Source organism: Macrobrachium nipponense, chromosome 3 (genome assembly GCF_015104395.2).
Source record: "Macrobrachium nipponense isolate FS-2020 chromosome 3, ASM1510439v2, whole genome shotgun sequence".
Taxonomy (NCBI): domain Eukaryota; kingdom Metazoa; phylum Arthropoda; class Malacostraca; order Decapoda; family Palaemonidae; genus Macrobrachium; species Macrobrachium nipponense.
In genome coordinates this window covers 74,666,193-74,691,700 of record NC_087202.1, presented here as the reverse complement: position 1 = coordinate 74,691,700, position 25,508 = coordinate 74,666,193, and the positions used below count along the sequence as shown (strand labels likewise).

General features: G+C 43.4%; 1 protein-coding gene across 2 annotated transcripts in view; it reads right to left on the bottom strand.

The window, feature by feature from the left end:
- Positions 1-321: 321 nt before the first annotated feature.
- LOC135221820 (sodium-coupled monocarboxylate transporter 1-like) overlaps positions 322-25,508 on the bottom strand; it is a 236,468-nt gene continuing 211,281 nt past the window's right edge. The window contains exons 12-13 of one of the 2 annotated variants that reach the window (XM_064259717.1): positions 5,895-9,995; positions 322-5,575 (exon numbers count right to left, since the gene is read on the bottom strand). In XM_064259717.1, coding sequence (XP_064115787.1) covers positions 9,634-9,995 — 362 coding nt within the window. In that variant the 3' untranslated portion in view covers positions 322-5,575; positions 5,895-9,633. Of the gene's footprint in view, positions 5,576-5,894; positions 9,996-18,432; positions 18,542-25,508 lie in introns of those variants that run through there. The other variant, XM_064259718.1, reaches the window with a different exon arrangement.

Sequence of the window (25,508 nt, the reverse complement as noted above, 5' to 3'; positions counted from 1 at the left end):
GAGAGAGAGAGAGAGAGAGATTAGAGAGAGAGAGAGAGTTAGCCTTAATTAAAAGTGACATGGATAGATTAGTATTGTATTTCTTTAAAATACTATCACATAATATGAATTTTGTAATTACAGTTATTATCATTATTTTATTATTCTTATTATTATTTCAATTATTATTATTATTTGAAAGTATTAAAAACATATAGTACAAGTACGTGTACTATAAAAAATCTCGAGTCTCAGTAAATGAGAGAGAGAGAGAGAGAGAGAGAGAGAGAGAGAGAGAGAGAGAGAGAGAGAGAGAGAGAGAGAGGGGGGGGGGGGGGGAAATTTCATGAGCATTTGATAGCAACACAACTGCTCTTCCCCCTCCTGTCACAGAACTTGATATATCTGGCAGTTTTAGTACCTGGAGTTAGAGAAAGAAGACTGGGATTTCCTTCATTCTTCCATAATTTTTTTAAATTTATAAGCTAAAATCTTACTAATTCACTATGGTATTTTCTTTAATGAATTGATATTATTGCTGTATAAATTAATATTAATATTTGAAAATAGTAAATCATTTATTTATCATACAAAAAAACATACATCTTTGTAGTAGAGAGAGAGAGAGAGAGAGAATTATTATTTTTATTATGTGATATCATTTCAACTTATTAAACTTACTAATACAGTATTTATCAAAATTAATATTTGAAAATTAGTAAATCATTTTTGTATCATAAAAATGTATTTAGTCATGAAAATAAACATCAAAATACACTAATTAGTGATTATTTTCGTCGGAAAATTCTGCGAATGGGTGAGTCCGTCCATGAATAATTTCTAGATAAGTTCCAAAGAAAAATCAGCGAATGTGTGAGTCCGCGAATCCGGAGAACGCGAATACGGGGGGACCACTGTATATGTATGTAAAGAAACACAAATTGCCAATCTCTGCGCTTGGACCTCTGTCGCCCCGACCCAGGTACATACTACATGTCTGTCGGCACCTGTCCTTGTATACCCTGCTCTCAAGCAATAAAGCATTAGTACCCAGATACCTGTCTTACTCTCTTGTCCTCACAACTGTTGACCTCCCAGATTGGATGGTAAACACAGCAGTTTGGGTCCTGCCATACACAGAATTACTATGCCCGCTTACCTTCTGAGAACCTTAAACGGAACCACACAGCGATACATAGTCTAGGTCTCTGAAAGCTCCTTCCTCGGTTGACACCGATGCCACTAATGGACTTATTACAAGACACCTTTCCAGGTTTGTTCTGGCATCTTAAAACAGTTTGGCTCCCGCCATTAACGACACATGTTAACTGGGAGGTGAAGATTCACTTTGCTTTAGGCCCAGGAAAACACAGAGTGAGGGGTGGCATGAGGTGGGACTATGTGTAAAGGACCTCAGGTTTGTATTGTTAGGAAAAATACAATTTTTGACAAATTGTTATTTGTTCCGATATGCAATACAAACCATCGGTCCTTTAACAATAGGAAGACTCACTTCTTGGTGGGTGGAATCTGAGTCAATGAACAGACTGGTGTTCGTCCAACCTGGTTCCCTCCCTGGTCATAAGAGCAGAGGGAGGGATCCTAGCCTCTGCACAATGATCAGGGTGTATGTACCGCAGGGTCAATGGTCAGACCTCTGGACCCAAGTAATAAGAGGGAGGCCAGCGTACCTCTTAAAACTAGCAAGCAAGAACTTGTTCCTATTGCAAGAGGCAATATGAAGTCATGGGTTTGTCTCTTGTTGGCTTCCACTTACCCCCCCCCCTTGTTGGGGAAAGTGGTGGATAATCGCTCCTATCCCTAACGAAAGGGGTAGGATGGAGCTCGGTCGAGTAGCTTACCTGCATCGGTCTCCTGTTCCAGCGTAGTAACGACCGCGTACCTCTGCCCGCAGGTAGAGGGGGAGAAAAAGATGGGGAAGAGAAGCCAGTCACACTCTCATTCACTCATCGATTCATGCAGTCACACAAGGATGCGATGCTGTTCTGTCCACTCGGGTGCTGGGTAAGCTACACAACTTGTTGAGCAGCCACCATGGGTCCCAAGGTAAAAGTGTCCAAGGACCTGTGGGCTATATCCCGAAGATAGAAGGAGGTGAAGGTGGTCTGGTTGGTCGGACGAAGGGTACAGATGTCGTCGCTTCGTGCGCCCTCCTGATCCCCTCGCGCAGCCAGAAAGAAAGTGTGTTCTTGGATACTTCTTTCTTGGTCACCCCGGTGCTAACAAAGAGGCATCGACACTCGGTCCTGAGGTGCCGAGTTCTCTTCAGATAGCGCCGTAGCGCCCTCACAGGACAAAGCAGCATCTCATCCGCATCGTTGTTGGTGAGGTCCAGTAGGGAGGGGATCGTGAATGACTCGAACTGGTCGTCAGGGACCGAAGGATTCTGAGTCTTCGCTAAGAAGTTCGGGACGAAATCGAGCGTCACAGATCCCCATCCCCTGATATGCTTGACGTTGAAGCATAAGCCATGAAGTTCCCCTACCCTCTTCGCCGATGCCAGGGCCAGCAAGAAGAGGGTCTTGAGGGTCAGATCCCTGTCTGACGATTCTCGGGGTGGCTCGAAGTTGACTTCAAGTCAGACTCCTAAGGATGAGAGTCACATCCCACCCCAGGATCCTGAGTTCCCTGGGTGGGCAAGACCTCTCGAAGCTCCTCATTAGCAGGGAGATCTCGAACAAGTTCAAGATATCCACTCCCCTCAGTTTCAGGACTAGGGCCAGGGTGGCCCTGTATCCTTTGACTATGGGGACGGAGAGGGGCTTCTCTCGGCGAAGAAACACGAGGAAATTGCTACCTGCTGAAGAGTGGCTCTGAGAGAAGATAGACCCCGTCTACGACACCAACCTCAGAAGACGCCCCACTTTCCCTGGTACACAGCTGTAGAGGACTGTCTGATGTACCCAGCCATCTCTGTTGCTGCTCGGCGAGAAAAGCCTCTCGCTCGCAAGAGATGGTGGATAAGAGCCAGCCGTGAAGATGAAGGGACTGGACTGACTGGTGGTACTGTTCCATGCGTGGCCGGAAGAGAAGGTTGTGCCAAGGGGGAATCTCTCTCGGTGCTCCTGCAAGAGCCAGCAGGTCTGGATGGGAGCCACCAGGATCATCCGGAGATTCGGGGTGACCAGCACTCGGCTGATAACCTTGCAAATCAGACAGAACGGGGGAAAGGCGTAAACGAAGAGGTTGTCCCACGGGTGTTGAAGAGCGTCCTCTGCAGCTGCCCATGGGTCCGGCACACCCGAGTAGAAAACCTGAAGTTTCTTGTTGTGCCGGGTGGCGAACAGATCTACGAATGGACGCCCCCACAGGTTGAAGAGCCTTTCCGCTTTGTCTGGGTGTAGGGACCATTCGGTCCCTATCACCTGATTCCAACGGCTGAGCTTGTCTGCTACTACATTCCTCTTGCCTGGAATGTAGCGGGGCTGACAGCTCTACTGAAAGAGCCATTTCCCACTCATGCACCTGCAACGTCAACTGGTGCAACGGGAGGGATACTAGGCCCCCCTGTTTGTTGACATATGCCACTACTGTGGTGTTGTCGCACATCAACACCACCGAGTGTCCCATCAGATGGTCCTGGAACTCTTGGAGAGCGAGGAACGCTGCCTTGAGCTCCAAGACGTTGACGTGAAGGTGCTTGTCATGATGATCCCACACTCCTGCAGTCAGCAACTCCTCCAGGTGTGCGCCCTATCCCTCGGTTGATGCGTCTGAAAACAGCAACACCTCCGGGGGGGGAGTGCGGAGAGGCACTCCTCTTACAAGGTTCCTGTTGTCCAGCCACCAGGCTAGGTCCTGCCTCACCTCCTCCAAGAGGGACACGGGGAAGTACAGCGGGTCTCTTGCCTAAGACCAACTCTCCTTTAGTCTCCACTGGAGAGACTGCAGGTGAAGACGCCCGTGAGGGACTAACTTCTCGAGTGACGACAGGTGGCCGATCACGACTTGCCACTGCTGAGCTGGCTGTTCCTGCCAAGACAGGAATTGGTAGGCTGCCTCCCTGAATCTGCTGATCCATGAGTCTGCGGGGAAGACTCGTCCTGCTACCGTATCGATCAGCATACCCAGGTACTTCATCCTCTGCTTTGGCTCGAGATCTGACTTCTCGAAGTTCACCACGATCCCCAGATTGGATTGCGGCAGAACTCGAGGAGTCGATCCCTGTCCCATAGCAACGCTCGCCAGGACTAACCAGTCATCAAGATACCTCAAAAGATGTATCCCTGATAAGTGGGCCCAAGCAGACATCAGAGTGAACCCTCGCGTGAACACCTGTGGGGCGGTTGAGAGACCGAAGCAAAGTGCCCTGAATTGGTACACTGTCCCGTCGAGGATGAAGCGGAAGTACTTCCTGGAGGACTAATGAACAGGTATCTGGAAATACACGTCCTTAAAGTCCACCGAAAGCATGAAGTCGTTCTCCCTGATGGAGTCAAGCACGGAGCGTGCCATCTCCATCGTGAACCGAGACTGGCAAACGAATTGGTTCAGGGGAAGGCGATCTATCAACGGGCGCCAGCCCCCCGAAGACTTCACCAGGAAAAGACGGCTGTAGAAGCCCGGTGACCGATCCCTGACGATCTCCACAGCTCCTTTGCTCAGCATGGCTTGGATTTCCGCCCTGGTCACTCGGGTGAGGACTGCGTCCCTACGCCAAAGAACCAGGTTGGCCCACAGGTTTGCAGTCTGGTGGGCTAGGTAGGAGATAGCTCTAACTCCAGACTGGCACAGACTCCCAAAAGCCGGGTCACCTTCAGGAGTGATATTTCCTGAAGTGAATGCTGCCATGGCGGTTGATTCCAGGGCGAGTGCCTCTTGCTGCGAGAACCATAAGTTCTCCGACAGGAGTTGCTGCAGACACACCCCTAGCCTAGCTAGCTCCGGGTTAACCTGTTCGGGAGGCAGAGGGTCCTCCGATGACACATAGAATCTCCTCTGTCGCAGTAGAGGCGGGAGAAGTAGCTTGGAAGACCTGCCAGACCGTAGCGAACCCTCCTGTCTGGAGACGAGAGTCCACCTGGCCCAGCACCGAGTCAGCCAGAGCCGATCGCGGCAGACCCACGGTCGTCTTGGGTTCCTTCTTAGGACCCCAGAACGACTCGAGCCTAGAAGTAGGCTCAGAAGGTGGGAGCAGTGATCCTTCCCCGAGGTCATTGTGCTGACAAATCAGCGCAATAACCTCTGCAAACGACCTCTGAATCTTGGGAGTGACCGCGTCTTATGGAGTAGGACCAAGTCCCTCCAACAAGAGCGCCTCCCGAGACCCTCTCCTTCCAAAGGAGGAACTGCAACAGACCCCTCCCGGTCTCCTCCTGCCACTTGCGCGTACGACCTGGTCGGTCCTAAGACCATGCCAGGCTCGTAGGGCATCGTGGTGGGACTCTGAGGAGTGTGACCGTGCCAGGCTCATAAGGCGTCATGGTGGGACTGTGAGGAGCGCGCTCCTCACAGTCACTCCGGATCACCTCGCTCTTCCCGAGGAAGTTGAAGGGATCGGAGAGGAAGACCTGATGCTCCCCCCTCGCTCACCGGCAGAACCGATGTGCTTGGGGGGCTGCAGGCGATTGCCAACCTGAGGTGGCGATCGAGCTGCAGGCCTGGTCGCGCGGCTCTCCGCAGGAGACCCTCCCGAGACCCTCTCCTTCCAAAGGAGGAACTGCAACAGACCCCTCCCGGTCTCCTCCTGCCACTTGCGCGTACGACCTGGTCGGTCCTAAGACCATGCCAGGCTCGTAGGGCGTCGTGGTGGGACTGTGAGGAGTGTGACCGTGCCAGGCTCATAAGGAAGTTGAAGGGATCGGAGAGGAAGACCGCTGATGCTCTCGCTCACCTTCGGCAGAATTACCTGATGTGCTTTGGGGGGTGGGGGGCGTGCAGGTGCGATTGCCAACCTGCGGTGGCGATCGAGCTGCAGGCCTGGTCGCGCGGCTCTCCGCAGGAGAGTGGCTGAACCGAGAACAACGGCTCCGGTCCCAAGCGTCAGAGGAGCTGCTGCTGGTCCCCCTACCCACCCGGTCCTGGTGGGAGCGGGGCCCATCCTCACAGCGCGTCTAGCCGCTGGCTACCGAGGGGACCTCTTCCTTGTCTCAACCCGCGGCCTGTCTGGGACCGACTCGTCAACCCTGGGAAGACGCATATCGCTACGAGAGCGATCGCTGGCCTGGCGGGAGTCACCTGAGTGACTCTCACCTGTCTTCCGCTCCGTGCCTCGGTCCTGGCGTCGAGCGAACTCGGAAGCCTGGACTTTGGCTGCACGGTCACCCGCGGGCGACCGCACACTCGGTACCTCTTGCAAACAAGAGGCCGAGATGGAACCTGATGCAGCGGCAGAGCCCCTAGCATCAGGTGAGGAGGTACCGGTGTTAGCTGGTACCCCTCTGGTCCCTGACTTCTTCCTTGCGGAAGGAGAGGCGGGCCCCGCTCCCGAAGGAGCGGGAGGACCAGCGGAAGACCCCCCCATCCCTTCTTAGGGGGGAGGAGACAGCCTTCTTCTTCCTCGGCTGTGAAGCCTTGGAAGCCGAAGGGGAAGAGGCGGCAGCAGACGACGACGAAGAAGACTATGAAGACGACGACGACACCTTCTTCCTCTTCCTCTTCTTCTTCGTCAGCTTCCTCAGGACAGTCGTCAGATCCTCCATCCAGGATGGAGCCGGGGCAATTGCCAAAGCAACACGGCCCGACTGCACCTGTACGGAAGGACCTGCGACTGGAGCAGCAACACCACGGGCAGGAACGACGTCGGCAGGGGATGGTACAGGTACGGCAGGAACGTCAGGTACAGCAGGCACGGCAGGAACAGCAGAAGGCGGGGCAGCGACCAGCGACCTCCTGGGTACTGGTGGCAGGTCCAGGGGCGAGCTCTTTGGGCACGAAGTCGGGGGCTGGGGCGAGAGCGGCAAACCCGGGCAGCGGCGTTACGACCCTCCTCGGAACACTAGGAAACAACGCCTGCACTGCAGCTGAAGGGGTCACCGTAGCCATATGCTGCGTATAAACCAGGTGAGGAGGGGCAGCATACCCTGGGGTCGACACGGTGGTGGTGGTGGTGGTGGTGGTTAACGGACCATGCGTGACCGGAGCAGAGCCACTCGCCAGGTGATGCAACAGCCCCCAAATACTCGGTGTCCCCTGGAGACCCAACGAGCACCACACCTGGCCGAGGTCATCACCCGCGGCAGTCGCACCTGAGGAGGCTAAAGTCGGGTTAGTAGGAGGGGTTCCCCCTCGCCCGGGGGGGGACAAGTCCCACCCCGAGCAAACGGAAAACCCTGAGTACAATTGAATGTCAGGGTACCTCGCCCCCTCCTCCATGCTCGACGGATAGGGCGAAGAGAAGGAGCAAGAAACCCCCCCCAAGGGGAAGGAGCCATACGCGAGAGCTGAGATGGAGGGAGGAAAGAAGACGTGTCCGTGACCAGGGGAGTAGCCGGAGAACTTTCCGATGACTCCCTGGCAGGCTTACGTCGCTTCCTCCTTCCCTCAAAGCGCGCCCACTGCTCCTCCAACCACAAAACACAAATATTACAGGGCTCGGCGCAAGAGCATTCATGCCCCCAACACCGAGCACACAATTCATGAGGATCAACCTCCAAGAAGGAGTGGAAGGCCCCACACTTACGGCCCTCCACACCAAGGCAAATCCTGCAGCTGATGGGGGGGCGTGGGGAACTCTCCAGCTCACGAGAATCCATAATAATGGTTATAAAATACAAAAGCACAAGTACTTACAGTATTTTAGACAATCACACAAGAATAGCAAACCAGGATTGAAGAAACAAAGCACACGACGAAAGGCGGGCAGAGAGAAGTGGAGAACACGTCTGTCACCCAGCGTGGCCAAAAGCAAAGTGAATCTTCACCTCCCAGTCGCGCGGTGCGCTGACTGTCGGACAAGCAGTTAAGCTCTTCCCTCTCACATTTTTTATCCCAAATTCCAGTCTTTATGAAGCATATTTTTTTATTGTTTATTTCTAAAGTATATACTAAAGTGATAAATCACCTGGAATATTTCAGAAAAAAAATTTTTTTGGTCAGGATAGTCTTCAACTATTACATAACTTCTCAAGGCCGAGTTTTCTCGGTAATTATAAAAAACCAAGGAAAATAAAAAATAAAGAATATATTTATTGCATTTTCATCTATATTTTTATTCTTTCCTAATTCTTCAGTATAACAAAATAATTACACATGATAAATGCAGGCTGTGCGGGAGAGGGTGGTTTATCCTCCGAAATTATTATTTTTTGCCAGCCTTGGTTATCAGTATTATTATCATCATCATCTTCATCTGAAGTATCAGAGTATTCTGACATCATATCACCATCACTTTCGCTCCCTGAATTGTCCATTCCATCATAATAATCTGTATCACTATCACTCTCACTACTCATGATAGTTTTATCAATAATAATAAAAGAAAAATCCACAAAAAACAATAGAAGTCCTGACTGATGAAAGGATGCATCTCAAATGGCCAAGTGACGCCAAGATAGCTACAATTTTCTATAAGAAGGCACTTATATCCATAGAAAATGGCTTTCTAATGGTGGGAGACTAATATAAACAACAGCTGAGTTTATTCGGAGTTGCTAGGAAAGATATAATAATAATAATAATAATAATAATAATAATAATAATAATAATAATAATAATAATAATAATATGCTTTATTTCAGCTCAGGGCCATATACATTGAATATACAAAATACAGACAGTAACATACACACTCTAGATACATGAGACATGATGAAAAAGAAAATGAATAACAGAATTTCGAGTATGCTCGGGCTTACTGAAGTATGACGGTTATCTTAAACCCGAGAATACACGGAGGTTGAGCAGGAAGAGGTTAACTACCGAACTCCCTTGTTCGAAGCTTACGACTGGTTCCAGCTGCCGCAAGTTACATTCCTATTGTTAAAGGACCAATGGTTTGTATTGCGTATCGGAACAAACAAAAATTGCCAATCTCTGCATTCCGACCTCTGTCGACCCAACCCAGGTACTACATGTCCGTCCGCACCTGTCCTTGTATACCCTGCTCTCGGGCAATAAAGCATCAGTACCCAGATACCTGTCTTACTCTCTTGTCCTCACAGAGGGTTTGTTCCATATACAACATGATTTTTATTACTAATGGGTAGCTTAGCCAGTCCACTGAGAAACAGCCTGAACCCTTTAAAATCATACCTTACAAGATGCAACATTGAAAGCGGCAAATCATATGGCCATAAGTGCTATCAATAAATTGAATATTTTATGAGTACTCTTATTTGTTAACAAAATATGCTGACCATTCATTATTTCTTGTAAGTACAATGAGCATACAGGTTTTGCTTCTTTATCCTCTTAATAGTATTCTAATAATACTATAACATTCAAACAAGCATAGTAGTTACTGTAGAGCACTACAGTAAAAATACAAGCTCACTTTGTTCTCCATCTATGCATAAAAAAATTGCTTGCCAAAACCTGATACAGTCCCTTCATCAGGAATGCTACAACCAACATGAATAAATATAAACTAATGTACTACTAAATATACAATGACACTCATTTACAGATGCCTTTTCCAATATGCAACATATATGTACTATGCTATGCAATACTATATTTCTAAATCTGTAACACTTACTTTGTAGTGTACTGGCATGATAAATTAGCTTCCATCCTTACTTCACTTTCATCTTTCAAGAGCACTTCCTCCTCATCAGCATATGACAGTGGTGACTCAACTTTTCTAGTAGCTGTTGTGTCCCCTTCTGAAGACAACTGTTGGTAGCCATTTTCATGACAGGGTTTGATGGGCTCGGATTCTCTGTCAGGTTTCTGATCTTTGTCAGACAACTCAATGCTTTGCTTTCTGGCATCTTCTCCCTCACCCTCTCCTCTCTCAGTCTTTTTCCCACAGGAAATCTCCCATACTTTCACATACAACCATTCACAGGTTTTATTTAGGTACCGCTGGTTGACTGTTTTGGGTGGGAGTGGTCCTGAGGATAAATTTATCATGTAGTTTCAATTAATTAATCAGTCTTAAGAAACAGCCAGCAAACTTCCTACAATTCTTCTCTACTTCATAGTTGTATATTTTAAGAGCATCCTAGTCTTACCATTCATTTTAGCAGGGGTAAAAAAATATTTAAGATGTGCCTTAAACTAATAACCCCATAAGCTCTTAGTTCCATTTTTTTTCTCTCTCCAGGAAGACTGCTATAACCTAACAGATCAATCTTCTTGGAAATTCTATTTGATCATTCCCTTAATACACATAGTTTAAGGTTACACTATATAAATATAAGAAAACTTCATTGGGGTGCAAACTGGATGTCATTACATATCATTTTAGCAATCTGAAAATAACTGGATATGAAAAAATATCTAACGTACGTATCATCTTAGCAATCTAAAAATAACTGCATATGGAAAAATATTTAACATGAAATCTACCTACTGCATTAAGACAGAAAAAAGCACTTGATAAGTTATGAAACAGATAACAAGATGCATTTTGTTAAACACATAAAGCTCTATTAACACAGTACTACAGTTTTTACTTTATATATTATTGAGCCACCAATTCAGAATACTGAATACAGTACATATACAACTACATACAGTTGTAAGACTAGTCATGTCTATCACTATATATATAATTGGCCTTTCATGGTAACTTAAAAAAATTGTTGCATAAAAACTTTTACATTGCTATCATAAGTACTATACCAAGGATTTTTAATACTATGTAATACACCTCCAAGTGTCACTACACTTTCAGCAATAACTGATGAATGACATCAGCTGTTTTTGCATCACCTCAGGCTACATCTGCATCCATCATCAGATGACTAGATTTTAGTTCATCCACTTTATAAGGAGGATTTGAAAGCAGGTATGTACTTAATATAGAAGTAATCAAAGCAAAAACACAGGGCTGGATGGCAACAAGGCAATGGGTGGAAAATTAAGTAAACTGGAAATGAATTAGTGGTTCTAATTACCATTATAGCTGCAGTGTATAGCCCCATATTTATATTCAAAAGATTTCTGAATATGTATTGTAAGAATAAGAAAACAATGGTTTGTGTGAGAGAGAGAAAAAGGCAACTTTGCATTGGAAAGACCATATCATAAAGAAACCCCTTGATCATTAGTCTTGCGGGGAAAAGGAAGTCACACGCAAGCAGCAAAAAAATTTGAGCCAACTTTGGAGACTGAGTTACTCCTTTCGAAGTAAAGGAACACCATAATTCTAGTTTTTTGAGAATTCACATTGCAAAAGTCAAGGCTAGTTCAAGGAACTGTCTCTAATTCCTCTATCTAGACATGAAAGAACTGCTAGAAGATCAGAGATCTGAAGAAACCAAAGGCACATCCTGAATCGTTTTAACAAGGGCACCTATAGCCCTATCCATGTAACTACTATGCATTTCAGGGACCACGTTTTTCTCAAATATCTTTCTAACTAATTATTTAATTGAAGTGGTACTACTTTAACACAGCATACAAGACACACAGCCCTAATTTTGGGAAATGTCAAATGGTGTTAGTTATGGCGTTTACTCTTGACTTACAAGGTGTTGCGAAGCATTGCCAACCTATGCTTTCGAACATGCTTTACTCTCATCCTGATCCTCCCTACCTCCCTCCCTGACCCTTTCCCTCCACATCCCTCCCTCCACCCACCTTCCCAGCCTTCCCATCTCCTCCCCCTGCCTCTTTCCTGCCTATCATATAATATTAAGCAAACTTGAATGTAATAAATATATTGTTTTTTGTAGAACCTGTGTTCATTTAATTATTTTCATTACATTTTCTTAAATTATATAAATGGGAGGAGGCTAAAGAGGGTATGACCGTCACCCTGTTCACCAAGGTCTCCTCTCTTCCCCTAATTCCCAAGTAGGTAGAACTTTGTCTAATTCCTTAATGCTCAGCAGGTGAATTGCTGTAAAAAGAAAAAAACATTTTATAATTTAGGGGAAACTACTATCATAATATCATTGTATGTGTGTTTCTCTATTCCTATCACACTACAATTTCATTTCTACTAATCTAACGCCAGCATATGGATGTAATTCTTGCGCCGTACTGAGTTTAGTGAATGAGTTGAGTTTCACGGCTATTGAATTATATTACTTACCATTAATGTAATCAAACGCCAGCATATGGATGTAATTCTTGCACTGTACTGAGTTCAGTGGATGAGTTGAGTTTCATGGCTCTTGAATTATATTACTTACCATTAATGTAAGTGTTACCTAATACCCTATTTTCAGGTATTTAACATGCAGGTTTTTTTTTTTTTTTTAATAAAGAAGGTATCCAGTTTTTGCTTCATTCATAATCGGTTAAGAAATCAATTTTCTTGCCTTTCCCAGGTTTGTATCTATTTTGCAGCATCGCAAACTGTCATAACTGAAAAGTCAATCAATTTTTATTCCTTGACGGCAACAGACCCAAAATGCTGGTGATGTATATTTATCAATAGATTTCATCACAACGTATAATCTGAATATACATGTTGCTTATAAATTTGAATGATTTTGAATGAGTATATACAAATGAAAATGAATATGTTGTTTGATCTAAACACTTTCCCAAGTGATATTTTGTTTCATTTATAGGCTATATTTATACCTATATTTTTAGTCATCAATGCAACACACACACACATGGCATTATGCAGTGCTATATGTACTCAATAACTATTGAGAAATTCTCAAGTCTACCTTAGTTCACAAGTGCATCTTAAAAGAAAACAGAGGTTTGTTTTATTATTACCCACTGACAATCAGCTACCCAAAATAAATCATGCAGTTTAACCGACAACACTCTCTCTCTCTCTCTCTCTCTCTCTCTCTCTCGTATGAAGTATTGTCATAGGTCAAGATGAAAACAAGTGAGAATATCACAGGAACTTTATTCACAGTTTTCGTCACTATGAAGGAATGAATCATCCTTGTTATCACTGTTGATGTTGATAATTACAGGACCTACAGGTTTGTGGATGTTATTCATGGACCAGTATTCATCCTTGAAGGCTCTGGACCATCTCACCTACCTATTGAGATTGATCCTTAATCTACTGTTAGCTTTCTCCATTTTTTATATGGTTTGGAGTCTTATTGCAAATGCATTTCTGCAACAACGCGGACAAAGTAACATGGCGGCCATGACAGCGATGAAAAATCTGTCTTCATCAATTACGCAGTGAATACTTATAGTGCGAGTGCTGCAGCCAACAGGCAACCCCTTAGCATTATGGTATTAGGTACATGACATGTCGAGGATACTATAAACAGAATACATTGGGAAAAATTAACCATTAATATGATCATTATGTCAAACCTCCCTATCCTCTTCATTATGAACTCCAATTGGTATTGAATAATATCATGGAAAATGGTATTTTATTCCATATTGTCAATTACATAAAGGTATTGGGGGGAGAAATGGGAAAAACAATGATAAAGAGTGAAAGAAAGGGAGGGAAGGAGGGAGAGGGAAGGATGGGGGATAGCAGACGTTCGAATCTGTAAAGGAGTCCTGTTGACTCATACGACTCTGCCTTTAAAGTCAAGAGTAAACGCCTTAACTAACACCATTTGACAATGAACTATATATTACCAAAAATTAGGGCGTGTGTCTTGTACACTGTGTTAAAGTACCATTTCGATCAAATAATTAATTTGAAAGATATTTGAGAAAAACGATGACTCGCGGTCCCTGAAATGCATAGTAGTCACCTCAAACAGCTTGAACACATTACGTTAACAGATGATCAATCTTGGGTGAGGAAAATAGTTTTCGCCACAGAGAAAACTGCTCTCCTAGAGGACTCAATAAACGCAGAGGCACCGAAGGGGGGAGAAGCTTCAGTAGCATAAAGAGAATGCCTTCTCTTAGTTAGGCAGGAAGACAAGAAAGATAAAACGGCCTTTCCACGTAGTACTCTCTTGTCGGCAAGCCAACTTTCAACTTATTCATGGTCTTCTTGGCCGAAGTTAAAAGCACCATACAAGGGAGTTCCAAAGGATCACTACTCATCTATAAAATAAGAGGCCAGCGAAGCTGGGGCCGCTGATCAGGATAACTTTTAAGGAAAAATTGTGAAAGTGATCCATAAGGGGTTTAGAATCCTCTGCAATATGATCTTCCTTTTCTGCAGGTAAAACAGGAGACAGGTGAGGATCCACCTCTCCACCAGAAAGAAAAGCCAAACTAGTAGACGCAACCTGAGGAACTGGCTCTATGCACTGATCATCGTGTGCAAGAAAAGGCGCTAAAGGGAGCTCAGGTGTCAAAGGAAGCTCTTGCGCCAATGGGCGTTCAGGCACCAGTGGGAGCTCAGGCGCCAAAGAGAGCTTAGCTGAAGCAGGAGGTTCATGCACCAATGGGGACTTGAGTGCCAGTTGGCACTCCTGCACCAATGGGTGCTCATGTGCCAGAGGGAGCTCATGTGCCAATGGCCACTCTGGTGCCAAAGGGAACTCAGAAAGCACTGCATACTCAGTAGCAGAAGTACAGTAGGGCATTGATAATCACGGGGGGATAGGGCCCAGAACCCCCCCCTGGTGATAAGTAAATACCCATGTTATCCTGGTAACCCCCCTTAAAAATTGCTTAAAAGTGCCTACTACTTTAATAGTTAACCCACCCAAGACAACTATTCCAATGTTTAAAACTGCCTAATTTAGTTCAAACACCAAATATGTCTTCAACTATCACGTTAAACTAAATTCAAGACAGTTTCAAAGTTATTTTACAACATTAGTTCTAAAAATATATGTAGTATAAGTACTACTGTACATATGTAGCCTTACTAGCCTAGGATTACAGCTAGAAGCCTACATACGCAAGTACTATTAAGTACTCACGTGGGCCTCTTCTTTTACAAGGAAAGAGGAGAGAGGTAAAAGAAATATCAAAATGATGTAAATCATATGGATAATCACCAACAATCTATGTTGATAAAGATGGCGACAATTTTGCAGTGCAATTGGATGAATAATAAAGATAATGCTCCCAGCAGCATGCAGCGAAACATCTCTTCCCTTCTTCACAACACGTTATTATATTACACGTAATAACCTTCATCTGACGTTTCGGCTTCTTTTCCATAAGAGTAAAAGAATCAGGGTTTTTGGATGCCACATAATTAACTCTTTTACATGGGTACAATTTAAAGAACAAAGCTAACATGACTTCAATAACAACATAAACAAACAGTGGGTAGGCCAGTGTTGCCAAATGGGAATGGCAATTTCTTGCTAGATTTTGCTCCATAAAGTGCCAAAAATTTCACATCATACACAATGCCACTCTGCCAATTTAAACCGATTGCTCTCCTTTCCGATTCAAACAAATTTCTAACATACACAGTGTACTTGTAAATTATGTTACATGATTCCTAATAATTTTGAAACCTATTCTGTTCAATTCCTGAAAATAGTTTTGCAAGATATTGTTCTTTTTTCTTACATAATATATCAAACATAGGAGAATAAAAGAAATATTCAACTTAACATTACAAAGATTTGATGTCAAAATATGTATGCTAGATGCATTTGAAAACAAATGCAAGTTTTTCTGCCCGATGCTACATTGAAAATTTTCTTGCTAATTACCTCAATGCAAAATTCGTGACACTGGACTCAACAGATCAGCGCATCATACTACTACGCAACTCTATATTAGTTATGTGAAGATGGTGTTAGTAGTACAAATGATAGTTATTGTATCATTAAAAATATCAAAATAAAGGAAGTCGCAAAGCCAATTCTATGTCATGTTTTTCATAAACACGTAGCCTAAAAGGAAAACGTTATTTTGTTTGTTTCATTGCTGCCACAAACCCTTAACAATGCAGTGTACATACGATCATTCTAATCTATTACATATTTACAACCAAACTAACAAAATTTTGCATTAAAAATGAATGTTACATATATTCCAAACATTATTACTACCATGATGTACTAGTACTATTAAAATTTCGAAAGATAATCTTGCTGTGAATGCTGCCATAATATGAGTTTCATATATATACGTATACATTTTGTTAGCTGGCTCGCCTCGCATAGATAAAAGTTGATTTCACTGATATGGAATTTACTCTACGAATAGCCTTTTTATTATGAAGATATGACAATAATATATACGTATAAGGTAAAAAATGATTTTACATATTTCATTTGGGAAGGCTTATTCGGACCTTGGTTGATACGGAACAGGCTGATTCGGACCATGTACTGGCTCAATCAGACCTTTATCCAGGCTTATTCGGACCTAATATGCAGTGGTGGCTCTTGGCTATCATTCATAGGGGTGCTGTTAAATAGTTTTTTTTTTTAATTCCTTGATATTAACTGCATAAACACACACATTATATAGTACATATATATATATGGCACTATAAACAATGCATAAAACTTAATTTCTTCAAGTTCTGTTTTTCTTGGGCTATGACTGATTACTAATGGATGATTACCCTAATCAAATTTGAAACTGTAAACAAAACTGAAAAAGTACTAAAATTCAAAGCAGTAACTTTCGGCAGCAGAAAGGCTGGCGGCCGGACTGACGGAAAATTGAGAATATGTGGTTACATAAAAATATTAATTTTATGTAAACTAAGCGTAGCAAAATAAAAATCATTAAACCATTAAAAAGAATAAAAACTCAAAAACAAAAACATTGATATAGTACAAAACTGAGTATGACAGTAAAATAAAATAACAAAGGCCTATATAAAACAAATGGACTAAAGAACACCTACCTAAAACACAGACGCATGCATACACATACGTACTCTCTCTCTCTCTCTCTCTCTCTTCTCTCTCTCTCTCGCTCTCTTCTCTCTCTCTCTCTCTCTCACTGAGGAAGGCAGCAGAATCGCTGCCAAAAGCTATTTTGAATTTTAGTATTATTGACATTATTGTAGTTATCATTTTTTCCCAATTATTGCAACTCGCCACTGAGTTGATTATTCTGCATTACATTACATATCATTAATCGTCACTGATTCGATAACTATCACTAATACTACATATTGATTAAGCTATTGACAAATTCCAAATCACACCTTCGCCCTCCAACAGCTGGGCTAACACTGCTCGAGAGGGCAGTGCTCCCATCACTCTTACGTGTGAACTGGCAACATTATCACCCTACTAACAAAATAAGAACTGCTGAGCACCAGCAGTTCCACACATTGCTTCAATTATTTTATTTTATAAAAACATGAGAATGGGAATAATTTTTAAAGGATTATTGATAATCTATACTTAATTTCTCATATTCATGTATATATTCATAATTTTGTGCATATATATTATGAAATCTGTAGGGGGTGCTGCAGTTCCACAGTGCCTGCTGACGAGCCGCCACTGCTAATATGTATTTACATATGTAACATATGTGACATTGTTTTTTAATATTGTTTCAATGTTTGTAATCCATAACCATTCCAAAGTCTGTTATGAAAATATATTGGGGAAGCAATGGAAATCCACTCCGCTCATGATTCTAGGACCATTTACTATTTCGTACAGTTACATATTGCTCTATTTTTTAAAATAGTTCATGTAAAAATAAAGCTAAAAATAAAACCCAAATTCACTCAAATTCACCCGAAATAGCCCCTTTATTCACACTGGCACATAGTATATATGTGCACATTTCTTCAGTAGCTGACCAGTTGTTATTTTCCTTTCATTATAGTCCTCCCACGATTTCATGACATGCCCTTGTAGTTCCTTGACCTGCTCTCTCTGATGTCTCTTTAATTTGCCCTCTTTAACAAGCTTAATTCATCTGATTCGGTATTTCCTTTGCCTCTAAGTATATTAAAGATATAAGTGAATAAGATGCGAGGTTACTTTTTTGGCTTTTTTGTTCAGCTTATGATCCCACCCCTCCATATGGTTGTTTGACCTAATGCTGCGTCCAAACACAGACCAGTTCTCCATTTTCCACACCTGACTCTGCAATCACGTAGGTCAACATAATCCACAAACTCTCTAACTGGCCCAAGGACACCCACCTTGCCTGAAAGTTCATCAAAGGTTTCCCAAATATCATTGCTATAATATAAAATTATTAGCATGGGTCCAAATCACCCAAAACAAAGGTCCAAAACAGCCGAGCAAATGGTCCGAATTAGCCTAAACAATTGTCCGAATCAGCCAAGACTAAGGCCCGAATCTGATCCGAATCAGCCACGGTCCATGACAATTATCTATGACAATTATCATTTGTATGACTGCATTATTCGGAGAAGTTATATACATATACTACCAAAATAATAATGAAGTTTGAATTAATTTTAGCCTTAATGTTATTACTACAATAACTACACTACTACTATTAAAATTTCTAAAAGGTTATCGAACAATAAAGGTGGCTATGAACGCAACCGTACACCTACTACATTTTCGAATTATGTTGACATTTTGTGGCTGGCCATTCAAAGTAGAAGTCGAGTGCAGTGATGTGGAATTACTCCTTGAATAGGCTTCTTATCGTGAAGATATGCCTATAATATATAAGGTGAGAATGGTTTTATTGTCTTTATTGTCAGTTAATATCATAATTTGAATCTGTTCATGTATGTTGGTGGTTATCCCACTGCATCTAGGCTTAGCCTACCAATTAACGTCATACATGAACCTTGAACAGGCTATTTATTATGAAAATATGCCAATAATACATAAGGTGAGAATGGTTTTAATACCTTTATTGTCAGTTAATATCATATGAGTTTTTTCATGTATGCTGGTGATTATCGAACCGCGGCCGAAGCTTAGCCTACCGATAAACATCGCATACTCAACACGAACAAACCCACGATGCTGTGATTCATACCAGTGATATAGCATGAGAAACAGTCCAAGAAAAAATCTGTGAATAACTGATTCTGTGATTGCTGATCCTCAACTAAGTGATGCCCCACTGTACGTCTGCCCGAGAACAAACTCTCATAAGCGAATGTGTAATAATTACATTATAATCATATATTTTACGTATATGAAAATAATCCCATGACCCAAGGGGTCACTGGCGAGATAGGAGTGTGATATGTCTTCATAAACAGGACGCAAGCTAGACGCTGCCATGTTGTTTGCGATGCCCTGGTTTGCATTTGCCTGTGTAATCATTATCATTGTCTTGCAAAACAGGTCACAGCGCCTTCCTATGAGAAGCTGGTGACCTATCACCTACCTGCAGAGGTAACACGTGACTTCCTAGTCATATGTTCGTCTGTCTGTATGTAATGTATGCTGAGATAAGCTTTGTTCTACTATCTTTGTGAAAGACTTTGTAACTTTAGATCTCTACTTCTCTTCATCGAGACGGTTTCAGAGGTTCTCTGAAACCAATTCTTCCTTTACTCCAGAGATGTAGTTCTTAATAATTTGTTAAGTTTGTTAACTCAGAGTTTGAGACTTCGCCTCTATACTCAAAGAAGATACTAATGGGAACTTAGAAAATCTCTCTGCATCGATGTCACTCCAACGAGCATGGAAAGTAGACAACAGATACTTGTGTATGACAGTCGCAGGGAATAACATCAAACGGGACGCCTTCCAAGACCCGTATATCTGGTGGCAGTCGGACGTCTCTACGTCAACCGAAGCTTACGAAATCATATAAAATGATATTGTAATGATACAATAAAGTTTCATACATACTTACCTGGCAGATATATACATAGCTATAGACTCCGTCGTCCCCGACAGAAATTCAAATTTCACGGCACTCGCTACAGGTAGGTCAGGTGATCTACCGGCCTGCCGCTGGGTGGCAGGACTAGGAACCATTCCCGTTTTCTAATCAGATTCTCTCTTCCACCTGTCTCCTGCGGGGAGGCTGGGTGGGTCTTCAATCGTATATATCTGCCAGGTAAGTATGTATGAAACTTTATTGTATCATAACAATATCATTTTCATACATTCAACTTACCTGTCAGATATATACATAGCTGACTGACACCCTTTGGTGGAGGGCAAGAGACAGCTAACTCCTGACTAGACAGGTAAACAACATTTGTTGTAGGCATTTATAGACCTTGGTTCCTCTGTGTTTCTAGACGAAGGGTCGACTTCCTAGCTATTGCATAGGAGTCTGCTTCGTCTCAAGAGCCTTAGCAAGATAGTGATCTGTGGCCAAGAGTTCTTGTGGGTCTACCGATGGGGTCTTATCCACTTACTCGGTCGAGCCTAATTGGCATTTGTCAATGGGTGCTAATCCGCTTATATGACAATATGCCTATGCCTATTGGCATAACTAAGGAGCGCAACACCGATCCCGATCACCTGTTCCTAACATGAGGGTTCACGCTAGAATTGAAAAAGAGTTATCCCCCAAACTCCTTTCAAACCTCAAAAAAAAATTCACTAAGTTAAAATAAATTCAACTCATTATTAAAGGATCAGTGTCGGCTCCTTATCCCAGCAACGTATCCGCTGACACGTATAAACCAAGAGAGAAGGATCTCTCGTAGGTTAACTTGACGTCCTTCGTGTAATGAGCCGTCAACACATCGTTGCATCTCTCATATGTTAAAGCTAATGTGTCTTCCTGACATATTGTTACGAAAAGAAAAAGAATTTGCAAAAGCTCGCACTTCATGAGCTTTTAAATTCTCAGCTGTTTGAAGGTATCATCAAGTCACTTATGAAGTGCTTTAGAGATCACCATTGTTTCAAAGAAGACTAGGACTTTCTTTGAACTGGATCTCATCTGGATGAAGCCTAGCGCCTGGCTTGCGCCTGGCTGGCGCCTCGCGCCTGCTTGGCGCCTCGCGCCCTCCTGGCTCCTTGCGCCTGGCTGGCGCATCCTGTTTGCCTGGCGCCTCGCACCTTGCCAGTGCCTTGCGCCTGTTTGGAGCCTCGCGCCTGGCGCGTGGCTGACTTCTCCCCACTTGCTGGAGCTTCGAGCTTGTTAAGAGTCTCGAGGAAAACTGGCGATGTCCACATCGGACACTTTTTCCCGATTTGTTCGCCTCTAGTGCACTGCGCCAGGTTGGAGGCCCGCTCTTCTCCTCATCAGACAATGACAGTGTTCATATTGACTGTCTTTCTCTGGTGTCTTCACGCCTGTTTTGGCATTTGGCACCTGACTGGCGCTACATTCTCCGAAAGTCCTGAAGATCCACCATCGTTTATCAGGAGACTGGAGAAGGGTGGAAGAAATTCTTTCACTTTGAGCTTTTGGCCTTTCCGGCAAGAGGAGGTGATTTTAGTCAGCTACATCCAGTAGACGATAGGAAATCTAAAAGTCCGAGAGACAAGTCTTCCTCCGAGGAGGATCCTTATTGAATACTTCCGTTGCTAACGAGTTCTCCTCCTACATGTTGATGAGTTTTCTCGTTGCAGAAGCTTCCCTATCCTTGCACGAAGGAAGTGAAGGAGCCTGGAAGTTTAAAGAGATTCTGAGCTGAAATTGGTAGGACTCCTGATTTCTAGCTCTTTAATGTATCTCTCTGAACCTTTTGGGAAGTAGTTTGAGCCCTCATCGCGTTCCCAAGACTCTGTCCGTAAACGTTTAAACCTTGTCTTCTGTAGATGACAACGTCAATACATTACCCGGACAACGAAACCTCTATCTGAAAGCGTTGATCCAGGAATAAAAGGCTTTAGTTCTTTTGCCAAACATACTATGCTGGCCAGAACCCATTGCCGAGTCTTCATAGAATTTGATTCCAGATTCTAAAGCCCAAAATTTCACTTGTCCTTTTGATCGTTTAGGACCAAGAGAAACATTTGATGAGGAGCAGTTCCATCTTGACGGAACACGGAATCTGAGGCCCAAATTAGGATCCCATTCTAAGTATTAGATCTCCTACTCATCGTATAGAGGTATTTGTATAAAGATCCCGGGAAGATCTTAATTCTCTACTATCTCTAATATTCTTTGTCGAGACAGAGTATATCTTTTACTGTGTTCATTGATAGCATAAAATACCAAGGTGATTCTTCCCCTGAAAGGGAAGAAAAAAAACCATTATGTGGTTCACAGAGGTATCGGAAGAGGACAGTTTCCCCTTTCCATCTAGCACGATCTGCAGCAACTCTATGTCTTTAACATATTTGAAGGAATTATCAAGCTTCCCTTGAAAAATCCTCTCATTCATATTTACTTCTGGTCAGTCTGCACGGAGACGACTCAGAGTGATGTTTTTCATGTCCAATATTTATAATAGATTCCGATAAAATCTCTATTCTCTTAGAAAAACCTTCCGACACATGCTGAGAGAAGAACGTGACCTCTGTGAATCCAACCTTTTTATTGCCAAAATGATACATTCATCTTCTTCCTTTGACACCCATTTATCTTAATATCTGTTAAGAATATATATAATTAGGGGAAAAAAGACTAAAGTTTATTCCCCTATTTAAATTAAAGATGGCGTATCTTGCTACCTCTCTTGTTTCAATGAAAAGGAAGCAAACTATAAGAAGATTGTTCGTCTTCTACCTTGCGAAGAGATCTGTGAATACTTTCCGCAGGTTCTCACAACTCTTTCCAATAAATGTTAAACATACGTTAACAGTTATTATCGTCATTCAAGAAGGTTCTCACGGACATGCAAAATCCCACATCGAACCTGGTAAGGATCGTTACGTTCCGTGTCTGTTTCCAAATAGGTTAAATCGTGCTCTGCCGAATTAAAATCCTTTATAATACCGTCACATTGTGGTAAACAGCATTCATCTAGGAAACTCTTGTAAGGATAGTAGGAATTCTGTAATTAACCACGGTGTGTGCATAAGGCTTAACCGTAACCGTTATCTTAAGGTGAATTTTCTTCTACATTCTTTCTTCGCCGAGGCAGAGAGAGATCCTTAGCAAAACGAATACTATGTTATTCATGTTTGCCTAAAAATCCCCTCAATTCGTGGTTAAGTCCCTGATTGTAGGGGGAATATACGGTGAACCATTCGATCCCTTAAGGTAGAAATAAGAGATGTAACCACCCGGTCGACCGAGAACCAGATGGTAAACTGAATTGGCGTTACAATTACAGCCGTCTCGTTCACTGCCTGGCTGGGCCTTCCATTCTGGGTTGCCAGTTACTCCCTTCAATGAAGGGATATAATAAAATTATTCTCGAGCCTAAGAAGCTCTCAATAATGCAAATTTAAAGCCAAAACAACCTTTGTTAAATACCGAAGCTGAGTAGGTATTGTCGAAACAAACCTTTTAAGCGAAGTCCTTACTAGGAAAATCCTGTAAGGATATAGATAATTCCGTAGCGAACCAGAAAGGCAACTATGGTATGCGTATATGACTTGTCATTCAGTAGTCGTATACACTAAGTCTTCTACGACATTCTTTCCTCTCCGAAAGGCAACTATGGTATGCGTATATGACTTGTCATTCAGTAGTCGTATACACTAAGTCTTCTACGACATTCTTTCCTCTCCGACATGCAGAGAAAGAATGGAAATCTTACTCTCTTCATTCTTTTCGTCAATAAACCCGAATGAGTATTAGTCGAAAGAGATCGCAAATGACAACCGAGGATCGAAGAGAATCTCTTCCAGCTTTTATTATCTGGAGATAAGTCCGTATTTTACGCCTTTCTTATCTGGAAGAGCCTCTAATCAATGAATGAGAGCTCGTACGAATCTTGTTCAACTTCCAAACGATTGCCCCTTTTTCTGTAAATGGTTGGTTGCATTATTTTTTAGAAGGAGGATTATTTTAATATCCACTTACTATTGAACTAATTCTCACAATTCTGCTCTATCTTCCCATTCCTCAAGTTTAGGAGAAGACTGAGCAACCGGAGGAGAGCGCTTCCTTTCGAAAGGGTGAAGGCTTTTAGCAGCACAGACTCTAACCTGACAAGGGCTACGCAGCCTGTGCTACATCTTGAGTCCCTGCCAGGAAAAGCCGAACTTACTCTTGCCTTTGATTGCATTAAAACTATCCTGACAAGGGCGACGGCCCACCTGTGCGAAAACACTCCCGTCCCTATCAGGAGAAGCCTCGAATGTCTCTCACCCCTCGCCTGAAGGACTCCTGGCGGTTGTCAGGCTCTTCTTGTAGGAGAAAGAGCCCGGCGCCAAGCAGAAGTATCTTGCCTAGAATACTCCTGGCGCCTGGGAGGAGGTTATCGCGATCGGAAATACTCTCGTGCTTCGGAATAACTCCTGGCGCCTGCAGGAGTATCGCGTTCCGGAATACTCCTGGCGCCTGGTGGGAGGAGTATCGTGCTCGGAATACTCCTGGCGCCTGGCAGAAGTATCGCCTTTCCTGGGGGGAGTATCGTGATCGGAATGAACTCCTGGTGCCTGGTAGGAGTATCACGTTCCGAATACTCCTGGCGCCTGGGAGGAGTATCGTGCTCGGAATACTCCTGGTGCCTGGCAGGAGTATCGCGTTCCAAATACTCCTGGCGCCTGGGAGGAGTATCGTGATCGGAACACTCCTGGCACCTGGCAGGAGTATCGCGTTCCTAATACTCCTGGCGCCTAGGAGGAGTATCATGATCAGAATACTCCTGGATCCTAGCAGAAACGTATCGCGCTTGAAAGTTTTTCTTGTGCGGAAGGTTCCGCGCGCCTGGGAAAGTTCCGCGTTCGGAATGTTCCACTTAGCCGGGAAAAAAAAAGATTCCCGACTTGGAAAGTTCCGGAGCGTCTGAAAGGCGATCCTCGCCTGGAAAGTTCTGTACGTCTGGAAGCTTCCGCTTGTGCGGAAGGTTCCGAGTTATTGTCAAATTCCGCTTATGTATTACTGCACATTTGGAAAAATATTCCTTCTTGGAAAATCCATGAGCCTGGAAGCGATTCGAATCTGGAATCTTTCCGCCTTCTGGAAGGTTCCGCTTGTGCGGAAGTTCCGATCTCTTGTACACTTGTTCTTGCTTAGAATTCGACAATACTTCCATTTTCGTCCATAGCCCTCCCTTTCTTCTGAATGAGAAGGACTTCCATTTCCGATGAAGATCCTGGTTCATAGTGCTTTAGGCGCTTTGCGCCTCTATTCAGGCTCTTCAGGTGCTTTGCGCCTCGTTTCAGGCGCTTTGCGCCTTGTTTCAGACGCTTTAGGCGCATTGAGCCTCGTTACCAGAGCTTCATGCCCGAGGAGCTAGAAGCTTAAAAGTTATATTTCTGGGCTCAGCTCGTGTCGCCCTATGAAAGGATCCTTAATATCATTCTTTCTAGGCAAAATTAATCTAATCTTACCAGAGAAAAACAAAATTAAGAAAATGTCAGTAAAACTGACTCGCTCACTCTATAAAAGAAGTGTCGGTATGAGAATAGGGGCGAGTGGGAACACTACCACGAGTAATTCACCATTTAGACCTTCCAATCCAAAATCCCCACTAGCGAGAGCTGATACTAACGGGTGATGCGGCCGTTACTACTACTACTAAGGACGCCACGGACAGCAGCGCCCCTAGCGGTCATCCTTAATATTTAGCAGTACGCGTTGAACGCATTTTTTCACGTGTGCCTATTTCTCCGATTTATCTCCACTAATTACCA